General features: G+C 39.5%; 1 protein-coding gene across 2 annotated transcripts in view; it reads left to right on the top strand.

The window, feature by feature from the left end:
• The window catches only part of NBEA (neurobeachin), a 366,730-nt gene that overhangs the window by 22,703 nt on the left and 329,201 nt on the right, over positions 1-14,826 (top strand). For both annotated transcript variants that reach the window (XM_081197851.1, XM_081197850.1), the window contains exons 2-6: positions 6,095-6,326; positions 7,934-8,034; positions 8,247-8,342; positions 8,861-8,982; positions 14,591-14,717. In XM_081197851.1, coding sequence (XP_081053977.1) covers positions 6,095-6,326; positions 7,934-8,034; positions 8,247-8,342; positions 8,861-8,982; positions 14,591-14,717 — 678 coding nt within the window. The remainder of the gene's footprint in view (positions 1-6,094; positions 6,327-7,933; positions 8,035-8,246; positions 8,343-8,860; positions 8,983-14,590; positions 14,718-14,826) is intronic.

The following is a 14,826-nucleotide window of genomic DNA, read 5'->3' as shown; positions in this document are numbered from 1 at the left end:
TACCATAAGTAAGACTTCCATATTCGTAGTGATTTGTATTCTTGAGTTCTGACTTAAATCTGCTTGGTGTTTATAGGTCAAATAATATACACTGAACTTTAAAAATTAAATCATCCATCTTACGTCTGTTTTAAGAGTTTATTTTTTAAAATGCATTTTCTGTTCTTCTATAGACAGTTGAAATATTAATAGCCAGGAATTTAGTAGTGTTCATAAGTAACATTTACTTAGACTGTACAGACTCCAAAGTTAATTCTTTATCTGTCCAGAAGGCAACTATACTAAAGAAATTGTGTAATAGGTTCTTTTTGAAACCCAAATTCTACTTTATTTAAAAAGATTTATATTCTCTGACATCTAGGTTAATGAACAATGGATCAATATCAAGAGTTTAAACAATGTATCAAACACCAGCAACATAGTTAAAACAGCAGAGGACTGAAACCAAACAGATTTTATAAAGGTCCAGAAAATTAAGTAGTGATTGTCTGAGACTGTGGTGGCATAAGAAGAGGCTCCAAGTGAGGTTTCTGAGGTAGAGCATTCTGATGGTGTGCCACAACTCCGAAGGCCCTTTCACCTGTGACCAGGTAGTAGGTATCTAACGTTGGAGTGCAGCAGCACTAGGGTCTCTGATGAAGACCTTGATGCATAGAATTTTGAAGAGTTTTAATTGGTAAGCACTACGTTTTTATTAGTAAGCACTTAAGTTATATTTCAAGCAGCAGCTGGTGACGGTGCTTCAGAGATAGCATTCTACAGGGTTGGCTCCTGTTTGCCGCATAGCTTCTGTGTTCTGATCTAGCGTACATTTTTGAGAGGCAGACCTGCATATAACACACACGTGACTTTATATGGGATTGTGCTGTTGCCTTTTCTTCATTCAACCTTTCCTTGGTTAAAATTGTGCAAAGTCTTCCCTTTGTGTTAGGCCCTTTTCACAAGTTTTATGCCCCTATGTTGTCACATATGCTCTTGTATTCTTGCAGTTCAAAAAGTGAGTCGCCTGAGACGTGGCAGATCTGTTCCCTGCTATATAAATGATGTTATGTGACCCTTGTGCAGCTAACAACCCATTAAACAATTAAAACACAGTTGAAAAACAACACAATACAGTATAGCTCAGCAAACACTTCTCAGGAACTGCAAAGATAACTAACTACATAATCACATTCAAAACTGACCTTCCCTTTGATAAGAGTCATATCTTTGCTGCCTGGTAGATTAAACTGGATTCAGTTTGTTCACTCCCATCTAGTCCATCACGGCCTACAAATACTGCTTCTGAGCATTTGTAGTCTCCCTAGGAGCAAATAAAAACGAGAAAGTGGGATGCAGCACAGACTGTCTTTAGCATTCATGTGACTATTCAGCCCAAATCACCTCCAATGGCTTTATGTAGATGTTGATGGCATTCAAAACAGGAAGGAAAATAGTGGAATTTCATAGGCTAAATGTGGTGGAGTAGGGTAGCTGTCTCCCAGCAGGACCTTCTGGGCCTTACTTTCCAAGAATGACCAGAGCCTTCAAAGCTTGGCATTTTCCAGTCCTGTTCCAGCAAAGTATCCCAAGAGACAAAGCTGATACGTTTCTGGCTAGAAGGGAGAAGTTTACTATGCTGGGTGTTCATTAGAGTTATGCATTTTGTAGAAAGCCCATGACTGGTAAAAAGAGAAGTATTTTCCAAATTATGCAGAGGTCCAATTAGCCTGACCGCTCTATTTATTTCCATACCTGCCCCTTCTCCATTCAGTACTTACCTTTATCAATCATCCCCTTTCTCCAGTTAAGCTCAGGTTGCAGATATGAAACCCATAAATATTATGTGTTCCGAGTACTCCACTCTGGGAGGTAGAGAGATTACCTGTTTTGAATGGGTTGATCTTCTCTAGAAGGAACAGTTTCATAGTTGGGCGCGCTCATAGATCCAGGATTATCACTGGAGGCTTAGGCAGCCATGGTGGTCAGGAGTGCTGCATTCTCTATATTAGACTGTTGAAACCTGCTCCAAATGGATGTGCCCTGAAAGCCTCATCTGGTCCAAAATGCAGTGGCCAGGTTACTGGTTCGGATTCAGTTTAGAACTCATATAACCCATGGTTTAAAACATTTGCAGTAGTACCCTCACAACGCCCCTATGAGGTAAAGTCAGACTGAGATAATGGCTAAGTCAAATATGTTAGAGGCACGCAGCTAATTAAGTAAAGATCTTGTTAGTACTAATTATTACTCTTGTAAGTTTTGGCACTAAACATGAATGGTCTTGCTGAATTATGAAGGTCTGTCAAATTTCCATGTGCAGTGGTTTCAGTATATCAAATATGTGGTGTATACAGTAAAAAATAAATTGTCTGGGTAATATGAAAAATATATTTTGTTCCTCTATAGTTTAAGAAAGAGAAGGCTATTAGGAACTGTTGTTGAATATTGAAACATGACTGCTTATGAGGGTGCTAGAGATCCTTTAGTTTGGGCTTCATATGTGTAATATTAAAGCTTCTGTTGACAATCCTAGTTACAGGTAGTGAACAAATTTGAGAGCTTTTATATACTAACACAAACCATGTCACCATATTTTAGTAAATATTTGGCATCCGTCTGTCTTGAGAGACAGTGAAGTGTGCCCACAGGGGTGAAGTCAGACCACAACATTTGCAGCACTTAAGTGACCTACCTGGAGGGCAAGCCTGGGCAGTGTATGGAGGTTCTGGGCTGCCCCTATGACATGACCCCCCTCTTGGCCTTACCGATGTGGTCCAAGAAAAGAAAAAGAAAAGCAATACGTTTGGCAGCAGCTTGGCTGCAGGAGTTTTCAGAAGGAGGCGTACAAGGTGTCATAGAACCGTCTTAGCAATTCCACTCTAGATTTCTTTGGGAGAAGAAAAGGCTAATGAGTATACCCTACACCAGGCATGGCCAAACTTGGCCCTCCAGTTGTTTTGGGACTACAACTGCCCTAGCTAACAGGACCAGTGGTCAGGCATGATGAGAATTGTAGTCCCAAAACAGGTGGAGGGCCAAGTTTGGCCATGCCTGGTGTAGGGTATACTCATTAGCCTTTTCTTCTCCCAAAGATATCCCACAAGGCATATCCCACCTACCCCACAAAAACTCCTTTCCTAGATGGGCTCCTTTCCGAGGTTGACAAGCCCCATCTACCCCTCACTTCCCTATACAGCAGGTAGAGAAACCGCCTTCTTGACTGTTGGACCCACTACTCATCTCATCCCCTAAATCTGCTGGAGTCTGTCTTTGCATGCAGGGAAGTGCCTAACTCACTGAGGATTTGAAACTCATTGGCTACCCTTACTTGGTTGAGCTGGGCAGTCGAAGTTGTTCCTGGGATGCGGTTGCCGACACATGCTGACCACTTATTGGAGCCACAGAGAATTGAGTGCAGGGTGGGGGTACCAAAGGTGTACAAACTACCCCAGGATGACTTGTTCTCCACCAGAGGTATTACCACTCCCCCAGCACCCTTTACACACCAGATGTTTGAATAGTCCTGTAAATAATAAAATAAGATGGAGTTAATTCTGCTTAAGAGCAGAGCATACATGCAATGAGAAGTCAAAACAAGATTAGCAAGTGATGCCTTTCACTTAAAGTTTTGATTCTTTTAAAGGTCAGTAACATGGTGTGATGCCTTTAGTTTGGAGCAGGAAGCTTTCTCCAAGAATCAACCACTTACTGAGATTGTGCCATGAATTACCTCAGATGTAAATTTCTCAACTCTGAATCCACAATTCATTTATCCCAGAGCAGTTTTGAAGGACACCTCTAAAGGAGTTTAATGCCTGCTGAGAAATAAGCAATTTGTAAATTGATTATGCTTTCTGACATTGTTCTGTCTGTTAGAGGTAGAATGCTGGGTTTGATGGATTACCAATCTAAAGCAGTAAAAATAATCTTTTTAAATTTGTGTTATACAGTTGAAAATAGCCTTTAATGAACTAAAATGGGCTACTTCTACATTATATGTACACATGGGCTTGTTTTTATGTCAGCATTGTGTTGGTCAGAGATTTACCTTATCAAAATATGTTGTATACATTATTAGACATACTTTTGAAATTTATTTCATACAACCATTGAGTATGTTAATGAAAACTATATTTTGCATATTTATTTTTTCATGAGAATGCAGTTTCAATGAACCCTTGTTCTTTTGAACAGCACACTTTTGCTTATTGGTTCCTTGCCTGGAATCTCTACATCAGAGCTTTCCAAATTTTTCATGTTGGTGGCACACTTTTTAGACATGCATCATTTCGCAACACAGTAATTCAGTTTTACTAGGAAACTGAAGGTTAAACTAACCCCTTTACAGCCCCAGGAGGAGTGCGGGGAGCGTTCACAAGACACACCTACATACTTCAGCTGACACATTAATGTGTCACAACACGCAGTTTGGAAAACTCTGCTCTACGTGTTTGTGTTATTGTGTGTTTTCCCATGAATTTTGAACCCTAAAGCTGTTGGCTTGGGAACCTCTACCTCTGCAGGTTGACTCAAACATTCCTACAGGCTTTACATAAATTTAGTATATAGCATTTCATGGAGGTTGGGGTATATGTTCACTTGCAAGATTGGGGTCTCTGGGTTGTATCCAATGCTAGTCCTACTCAGAGTAGAATAATGGATGTTAACGAACATGACTAACTTAGGTCCATGAATTTCAGTAGGTTTACCCTTTCAACTATAGGCATGTATACCTACCTAAGAGATTGTCAGTGTTTGTATTTATGAATACATATGTGTGAGCCATCCTGTAGGACTAGTAAGTTGCAGAATAATTGATTGTGGAGTTTCCATAGATCAAGTTGGGTCTGATTTCAAGCTAGAAATTGTTTGATCATTATATTCTCTAATTAAAGAACTGTTGAACAAAATTATATGACTTTATTCAAGCACAGGTTACTGATTCAGAAGACTTAATAGTTACCAGAAATGGTTATAAATCAGACACTTCATGTTTCATCAACAATAAAAATAAAATTCTAAGATTTAAAGCAGAAGATGAATTTATTACACTAGATAGAGAAGAACTTTTTTTTATTGTGTTTGAGCTGCTATAGAAACTGCTGATGCTTATAATTTACTGTCTGCTAATAGATATTTGAATTACTACAGTTATCTAAGCTCAATGTTTACAGATAATTTTGTTGTCTCCCTTCCCTCACTGTTTATAATAGCTTTATTAGAGTGACATATATAAGGAAACGATTCCTTTTTTCTGATATGACAGATTTAATGCTTAGTAAAATTGAATTATTTTGTTTGGTGTGGTAGATTTTATGAGTGTCTTGGACTATTTTTTTATATAATTCTGGAAAATTTATGTGTGGCATTAATTTTTTTAACACCAATATAATGTTTTGCTAGATGGTGCCTGATATGCCACTTATTTCCTTAAGTTTGGTTTGCATAGTTCTGGATTAATGACTGTGTAAAATTGTATGTTTGTTGACTTCCATTGACCAAAATTCTTTACTGTTATTCACATTGTATTTTAGAATGCTTCTTTGAATGTTTCCTATTACTGTGAGGGGCATGTCCAAGGATGATCCAAGTGATGCATTAACCAATACTGTTGGATGCAATAATTCTCTTCCTTCAGGAGAAGGAGTCTTCCTCCATTGAATGAACCTTTCCTGTGATGGAGGAAACTCCTTCTTTAAAAGAAATGGAAATACTGGATATGAATGACAGTTTGCTGCCATTTAATAGCATAAAAAAACCTGCCATCTGACAGAGCTGCCACAGCTCAGTTTCCTGATAGGGATGGCCCTAAGTATGTCTGATTCTCATCAGAATACTGTTTATGGAAGACAATCTTACTTGGCTACGAGTGATTGCCAAAGAAGAAGACTAACACAACGAAGTGAAAACTGTCGTCATGTTCTGGCTTGCCTTTTCAGAATGCCAGCGGAAAAAGGAAACACAGATAGCCTTAGCAAAGTAGACCAATTTGTATAGGCCACAAAGTGTTTAGTAAGCATTAAGCGTGATTTAGGTAGTGTGCCTGAATCTTGTTGAAAACTGCTTAGTAAGTAAATAAACATTTTCTCTTTTTCTGTGTGTTTGTTTTCAGCTGGTTGGTGGAGAATTCGATCTAGAGATGAACTTTATAATCCAAGATGCAGAAAGTATAACATGCATGTCAGAACTTTTAGAACACTGTGATGTAACATGTCAAGCAGAAATTTGGAGTATGTTCACCGCCATCCTCCGTAAAAGTGTCCGCAATTTACAGACCAGCACAGAAGTTGGTTTAATTGAGCAAGTGCTACTGAAGATGAGTACTGTGGATGACATGATCGCAGGTATAAACCACCAAATTGATGAGTAGAATTGAAATATTTCTGAACACAGTGGATGTATTGCTTAATCTCAGCTATCATCTGAATTCGTGGGGGGGGGGGGGAGGTATAGTAATTTTGTAACAAAGGCACATATTACCCTAGTTAGTCATTGAACAAACTACCATGAAAGTGGCACTGTACTCAACTCAATTGTAGCTTTTTGTACCTTTTACCAGAAAATTAGTGAAGAATTCATATTTCTTAATTGAAGTAATACAGATTTGACCGGGGGGGGGGTACTGAATTGGAACTTGTGTCTGTCACTAATTAATATAACAGAATCCTAATAAACCATTATTTCTCTATCTGCACTTCCTCTAGTTAATGGAGGCAATGAAAAAGTGACCTGGTTTACAAATCACATTAACCACAGTTTAAAACACACTGTAATGTTGGGGTACACTGCTCTAAAGTTCCTGTGCCTATTCCCGCCCCAACCTGTCCTGCTACCACACTGGGGACACAATAAGATGGAGTCTGACTTGTCATGTCATATGAACCTGGGATAGTTCTTTGTGTCTGCAAACAAACCATGAGCAGTAACCAAGGTTTGTTCCTGCAATGTGCAGTTGAATGGCCAGTACAGTGGTACCTTGGTTTAAGAACAGCCCTGTTTACGAACTATTCGGTATACGAACTCTGCAAAACCGGAAGTAGTGTTCCCGTTAGCAAACTTTACCTCAGTCTACGATTGGAAGCCGAACATTGGAAGGGCACTGGCGGTGGGAGACCTCATTAGGGAAAGCGCACCTCGGTTTAAGCACAGCTTTGGTTTAAGAACAGGCTTCTGGAACGGATTAAGTTCGTAAACCGAGGTACCACTGTAGTCTCTTTTGTGGCTAATAAAAAATAGCAACTGCATGTTGAATTTTCCCTTTCCCACACAATTATGTGAAGTAGACTAAATTGTGGTATGATGGTTCATGTTCCCTACAAACCCTGGGTCATGTGGCCAGCATGACTAAACCGCTTCTGGTGCAATGGAACACCGTGAAGGAAACCAGAGTGCACGGAAATGCCATTTACTTTCCCGCGGCAGCGGTACCTATTTATGTACTTGCACTGACATGCTTTTGAACTGCTAGGTTGGCAGGAGCTGGGACAGAGCAATGGGAGCTCACCCTGTTGCGGGGATTCAAACAGCTGACCTTCTGATTGGCAAGCCCAAAAGGCTCAGTGGTTTAGACCACAGCGTAACCTGCATCCCTTGAAATACAGACTTTGAGGATCTGTATTGGAACATGCCTCCTGTACCGATCACGTTCGCAACCCGAGGTTCTACTGTATCTTCTGTTTCTTAGGGGGTAATAGGAATAAAGTTTTATAAACAAATACTTTTTTGACCTGAGGTGCCCCCAAATGGTGAACAACATATTAAAATAGAAACCAGATAAGAGAACATTCTAACATTTTATTCATTTTATTAATAGCATGTAATGGTAGTATGAGTTTTATAGCCGGAGGCAGTATTAAGGGTTGGGGAAGCTAGCATTCAGAAATTTTGATTTTAAAATCTAGCTTGAACAACATTTGAACAAATTCTAGTGTACTTTTATTTGTCTTTGAAGATCTTCTCGTAGACATGTTGGGGGTACTTGCCAGCTACAGCATCACTGTCAAGGAGTTGAAACTTTTGTTCAGCATGCTTCGTGGTGAAAATGGAATATGGGTAAGCTGTATCTGGTGCAATGATGTGTATGATTTACACATAGATTTGTGTGACATTAAAAGTTTGTCTCTGTTTTAAATATTGTTTTTGCTAACTGCTTGCAGAATTATTTTCTAGTCTTGTTAGGAAACTTGCAAATAGCTAATGCATTGCAAAGATAATCATTATCAGGTGGTTGTATTTTACAGTTCCACAATTGTGTTTTTTGACAGCCTAGACATGCAGTCAAGCTCTTGTCAGTCCTTAATCAGATGCCACAGAGACATGGTCCTGACACTTTTTTCAACTTCCCAGGCTGCAGTGCTGCAGTAAGTTTTAAACAATATCTATCTTTCCTAAATGAAAATTAAAAGTTTAAAATTCATAAGAAATAAGAAATGAAATCCTTATCTATTGGGCAAATGTATTTTGCAGTCTTTGAGGGAATATACCGGTATTTGGTAAATATTCTACATATAATAGTACTATTTTTCAGTACTATAACACTTGGGGTAAAGATTCCTTTTAATATATTTTACCCAGTAAAATAGTTTGCGTTAGGAACTACTGTGGCCTCCCCTCCTCTATTACGCTATGCCATTGTTTGGTATGTTCTTAGCATATTAAAAAAAAAGAGAGGTGAAAAAGAGTAAGCCCTGACTAAAATTGTTGACCAGTTGGTTTTAAAGTCCTCTTGTCACCTCTAACTCATTATTCTAGTATTAAGGTGTGTGATGGTGGGATATGCAGATTTGCTCGTAGTGAGATTAGAAATAGTTTTATTGCCTAAAAATGTAATTTAGCATTCTAGCACAATACATGTTATTGTTGTTTTACTTTTTTATAGGCAATTGCATTGCCTCCTATTGCCAAGTGGCCTTATCAAAATGGGTTTACGCTTAACACTTGGTTTCGCATGGATCCATTGAACAATATTAATGTAGATAAGGATAAACCGTATCTCTATTGGTAAGTAAAATCAATGTATTTTGATTCTATTTTTGAAATGAAAAATTTAATGAGTTCATTTTTAATATTTATTGAAGTGATTTGTTACTTAGATCAGCAATAGCCAATAGGCAGAATGGAGGCTGGACCTTGGTTGCACATAATTTTATATGATTTTTATTGAACTTGCAGCATTTTCATTAAGCTAATATAAATTGTTGTCCCGTGTTGCATTCATAATGAAAATAAACATGTTATCAAAAGTTGAGAAAAATAGATATTTTGATACTTCATTCCTGTTCCAGGCCTGTGATACCCTTCATACTTTTCACCTCTGCAGGAATCAAATTCTGTATCAAAATACATTTATGGCTTCTAGATTTCTGTCTTTAATTAGCATTCAGTTCATTAGCATCTATTTGTATGGTGAAGTATAGGTTTTAAGAGTGTCATATACTTGAAAGAAAAACCTGAATGATTAATGAGACTTAAATTTTGTCCACCTGAATTTCCACCTGAACTTTTTAAAGGCCCATTTTGCAAGATTTTATAAAATAACAATCTTAGATTACGAAAAAGTAAATGTGTTGTTGAAAAACACTTTATTGAATATGTGTATATGCTGCATAGATTTGCTTGCCAGGAATTGCATCTTAGAAGTAGCCTCTGGCTCCCTGAGAAATGTGCATGCAACTCATAGTTTTTACAGTGTAATATGTGAAGTAGCCCTGGCGAAGAGCAATTTGGTGCCAGTTATTTTAAAGATCAGAAGTCTCCTTTTTCTAAAAAATATGTGGCTGTTGTCACCTATAGAATTTCCGAACTGTGATTCAGTCAAGTGCCTTGCAAGATTGAGGACAAAGTTGTTGGACTTCATAGTGTCCTATATGCCACTATCACAGCAAATCCAGTAGAGGTGTCCATTGCTGCATTTGGTCCAATGTTATGAGATCATTTCATTTAAACTATCCTGTCTGATGATGTGGATAGGACACTAGGATACTTGATCCAGCCACATGCCCTCTGGACTACTTCCCTTCCTGACTGATTTAAGCTAGCTGGAGTGGTGTGGCTGAGTAGGTCCAGGGTGTTGTGAATACATTATTGTGTGATGTGGGGGTAGCAGCCACCCTTAAAGAGGCAGTGGTGTGGCTGCTACTTAAAAAGCCCACATTGGACCCATTGGTATGAAATAACTACCAAGCATTTTCCAATATTGTGTTTGCAGGAGGAGGTTGTAGAGAGAGTGGTAGCAGAAAAAACTGCAGGTGTTCCTGATAGATAATGATTATCTGGATCCCCTTCAGTCTAGGTTTAGGCCTAGTTTTAAGATCAGATTGGCATTGGTTGCCCTGATGGATCAGGAGATAGACAGGGGGAATTGCTACAGTGACCTTGCTACTCTTACCATTGACCATAGTATTCTTCATAATTGACTGAGTGTGATGGGTATTGGAGGTGCTGTACTATAGTGATTCCTTTCCTATCTGCATACTCAAGTCCACACAGTAAGGTTGGAGGAGCATTCGTTGAGCTCCTGGCACTTATTCTGTGGGGTTGCTCAGGGCACCATTATGTCCCAAGAGTTATTTAACATCTATATGAAGCCATTTGGAGTGATCATTAGGAGTTTCGCAGCATGGTGCCATAGGTATATTGATGAAACACGGTTCTGTTTCTCCATAACATTCGAATCAGGAGTGGCTGTGAAATTCCTGGACTGGTGCCTTAATGCAGTGGTGGACCGGATGAAGCCCAATATACTGAGTTTGAACCTTTGGAGGATGGTGGCTCTGTTACAGTGTATGTGTCTGAACCCACTCGTGTGTCCAGCACTTGTGTGAATTCATACACACACTACCAAGAAGTTTTGGATGTTTCGTTAGAGTTATGAAGTGCCTGTGTTATGAATATGTGTTTACCTGATGCCCACAATAAGTTTTCACACAAAAGCAATTTTAAAAATTGGTTTATTACATGAAATGTGAGTGATAGAATATATAAATGCTGCTTCAGATAGTAAAATTACTATTTAAGCAGGCAGCAAATCCTACAGTACTTACACACCTTGATCTAATGAGTGACAGAATCCCTAACCATTCTCAAAATCCTACAGATAGTGAGTGTGACAGTTTTGTGACAGAACTCACACTAATAGCGAGGCAAGAAAGAGAAGGGAAGCATAGTGTCCTGAAGTGGAGCATAGTGTCAGGCTGGTCCTTGAGAGCACTATTGATGCTGAGGGGATTTACCAATTTTAAGGCAAGACAGTTCAGTCCTGAAATCTGGATTAGTTAGTACTTGGCATTTTTCCTACATGGGTGTAATGTGGGGGGGGGGGGAGCATGCACACATTTCCCAAAATTACTCTAGCTTTCCAATATAAAAGGCACATAATTTTCATGTGGCTTTATACATGGAAAATCCTTGGGATAAGGTTGGTGCATTTTGCTTCATTTTTGGTGCTGCTTATTTTGACATGCAGGAATTCTTCACAAGTTGACAATTGATTTAATTAGAGATTTTGCTGCATATCCTGGAGTGAGATTGTTCAAATGTCTGGAAATAAATCAAAGCAGAATGTCAAGTTTTCTGCAGCATATTTCGAGGTGAACGGAGGACATGTTTCTGCTCCCATTCAAATGAGCAAAATCTAACATGAAGGAATATTCCTCCAAAGCTCAATTCGTATGTGATCAGAGGTGGCAGAACTTGATATTTAAATGGTTAGTTGGAGCTGCAACTGATATAAACCTAGTGATTTTTTTAAAATGTTGCATTCTTTTATCATTAATTGCTTAAAGTGGTGACTATGACCCAGCCACCTTTAGTTCCTGGCCACCTGGGGAAGGAGACCTGGCCACAACAGTTTACCCCTCTCTTGTACCTTCCCCTTCCCTCATTGAAGTACTTGCTACTACCAGATTATTTACAGGTAATCCCTTATCGAAAAGCCTCCAAGGGGTTTCTGAAGTCTCCTTAGGTAGCAAATTAAAGCTCCAAATGCTAGAGGGTTTCGAACCCGAGACTATAGGAACATAAGATTTGCCCTGCAGGATCAGGCCAATGGTGTAGTTAGTTCAGCATCCTATTCTCACACCGGCCAACCAGATGCCTCTGGGAATCTGTCAAGCAGGATGAGGACTCCCATAAGCAAGTGGTGTTTGGAAGCATTGCTGTCTCCAGCTGTGGAGGTTAAAACAATGAGTTTACTAAGATGAAGAAATACAGAGTTTTAAAAGAGAAGAATCAGTTACTGGTATTTTGGGGTTTGGAGAAAAATTGTCAAAGCAAGGTAGATTAAAACACATTCACTTTCCTTGGATTAAATCTCATATAGGTATATAAATTCAGTAAACAACAACAACAACAGTCCCTAGACAACCCTTCTTCCTTATCATGCTGACTCCTGCATTTATCTACTTGCCTTCTGTCTGTCTTTTTTTTAGACCTCCCTTTTCAGTCACATGTTTCTCCCTGAAAGGAAGTTTAGAGCTTTTAAGTTTCCTGCCCCCAGAGAGAGATGCTTTATGAGCATTAGCCCATACATTGGAACTCCCAAGTTAACTCTATGCACCCTAAATAAGCATGTAAAAATATGGATTCCCAATTTATACAGGTGTCCCACCACATACGTGGGGTTGTGTTCTCGGATTGAAATCACATAAATTGGGGAGCATGCCACTTTAATAGTGAGGGCATGCAGGGAGGAGAAGGGGGAGAGAGATGTACATCATCAGGACAGCTGCCCCTCCACTTGGGGCTGCTGCCCCTGGCCTTCCCTTCAGTCGCTTCCAGGTAGTGGCCCTGAGTGACTTCTGAGCAGCAGTAGTTCACTTTATTTGGTTTCCTTCTCCCCTTCCCATTTTGACCCAGCTGCTCTTGTTGCCCTTGGCCTCCCCTATCAGCTTAGCTACTCAAACATTCCCACCACCACCCCATTTCTCCTCCACGCTCTGGCCCTGCCTGGTTTGGAGGTGGATTTGTTCCCTCTCCCACTGGCCCGGGCTGGCATGGCTAGTTGGGCAGTCAGTCACTCATTCACTCACTCATTCTCTAGGGTGCCCCTGAGGGGTGCCTCGGGGCACAGTGGACAGGCGCTGATCCCATGCGCTCTGGTCCCCTCCCCCTGCCTGCCTATCTCTTTTGTCTGAAGTTGAGTGGCCTGGCAGTGGTGGCTTGGGACTTGCACGGTGCATGGGCGAGCGCACATGGGTGGTGGCGGCTCTGACTGCCTGCTTTCACCTATTGTTTGGTTCCGCAGCTAGGTGTGCACTGACACATGCCTCAAAGTGACAGGAGTGGGGATTGAGCCACAGGTAGGAGTGGCCAGTCTATTTATTTCCCAGCGCTGCACGTATACATGGTTGCGTATGGGTCAAACACAACTAAGTGAGGGGATGCCTGTATACAAGCAGTAAAGTGCAATTCTTTTGCAATTTGCAACAAATTAACAGTTTAAGCTTATGAAGACTGTGAAGTTTTGAAGATGTTTGGAAATCGTCAGAGGATCTGTCAATTCCCCTGAACAGATTTTGGTGGTGCATAGGGTGCTCCTGGTGGGAAGTAAGAGCCATTCCGTCAAGGCAGATACACACTGTCAGATATTACCCTGTGATCATAGAATTTTAGAATTGGAAGGGACCCCAAAGGTCATTCAGTTTAACCTCATGTAATCCAGGAATCTCAACTAAAGCACCCGTGGTAACTGTTTAGTAAAGCTCTCTTGTATATATTTCTTTATTATACTGCGCTAAATGTTTAACGTAAATGACAAGAGCAGCAAAAAGCTCCACATAGAAGCAAGAGGATTATCTTTTAGTGATTATAAGTAGGCAGATGAGCTCTTGCTTTTCTACTTCTGGTGCCTTTGATTATGGAAAGGTAGAAATAATAGCCAATGTTAAATTTGATAATCTGAATTAACACCATTCAGTAGAACAGCTGTTTAGAATTTTAACTGAATAGTAATGGTAGCAGACACAACAAAGTGAGACTGAAAAGGCTTTAAACAAATTTGTCCACACAGACTTGAAAAAATGTATTTGTAACAAAGCAAATGTAATGGATTCAGAACACACAGAATAATATATCTACCCTCTTTTGTAAAGGACCTGACTACTTCTTGTTTTGCCAAATTATCAAATTGTTGGAACAAGGTCATGCACGTTCAAATCCCTCCTCTACCATGGACTGATGAGATAGTAGCAGAAAAGTCCTTAAAACTTAGCTTCACTTCCTGATCTGTAAAAGGGGATGTCAGTGATGTATGTCAGAACTGGTGCAAAGACAAGCATAGCAAAGTGTTTAAAATGTTTATTAAGTTAGAAGATGCCCGAAGCATTTGAAAAGATGTCATACCGCATTGTGCAGATAGTGGCAGAAGGCCAGGCAACTATTTTCCATTATTCTAGATTCCAGGATTTGATCATTATTGTAAATAACTAAAGCAACAATTGACCATTTGAAAGACTTTTCTGTGTTTCTGTGGAGTGGAGTGTGTACTTATTATAATGCATGAATGGTCAGTTATAACTCTTAACCTTTTATCTAAATTAAGCATGTCGTGGTTTTGCTAGATCAAGGTAATTTTCTCATATTTTTTTTAAAAAACATGCTCTTATTTCAGTTTTCGCACTAGCAAAGGCGTTGGGTATTCTGCTCATTTTGTTGGCAACTGCTTAATAGTCACATCATTGAAGTCAAAAGGCAAAGGTTTTCAACACTGTGTGAAGTATGATTTTCAGCCACGAAAGGTAAGCACAAAATGCTTATATAATGAATGGCAAGGAATAATCAGATACCCCTGCAATCAGTTTAATTTCATATAATTGTGGTTAAACTCATAAAGGTAATCTCAAGAAC

Source organism: Podarcis bocagei, assembly GCF_964188305.1.
Source record: "Podarcis bocagei genome assembly, chromosome: 6".
NCBI classification, from domain to species: domain Eukaryota; kingdom Metazoa; phylum Chordata; class Lepidosauria; order Squamata; family Lacertidae; genus Podarcis; species Podarcis bocagei.
The sequence above is the reverse complement of the archived record's forward strand: the minus strand, read 5'-3'. Positions and strand labels throughout refer to the sequence as shown.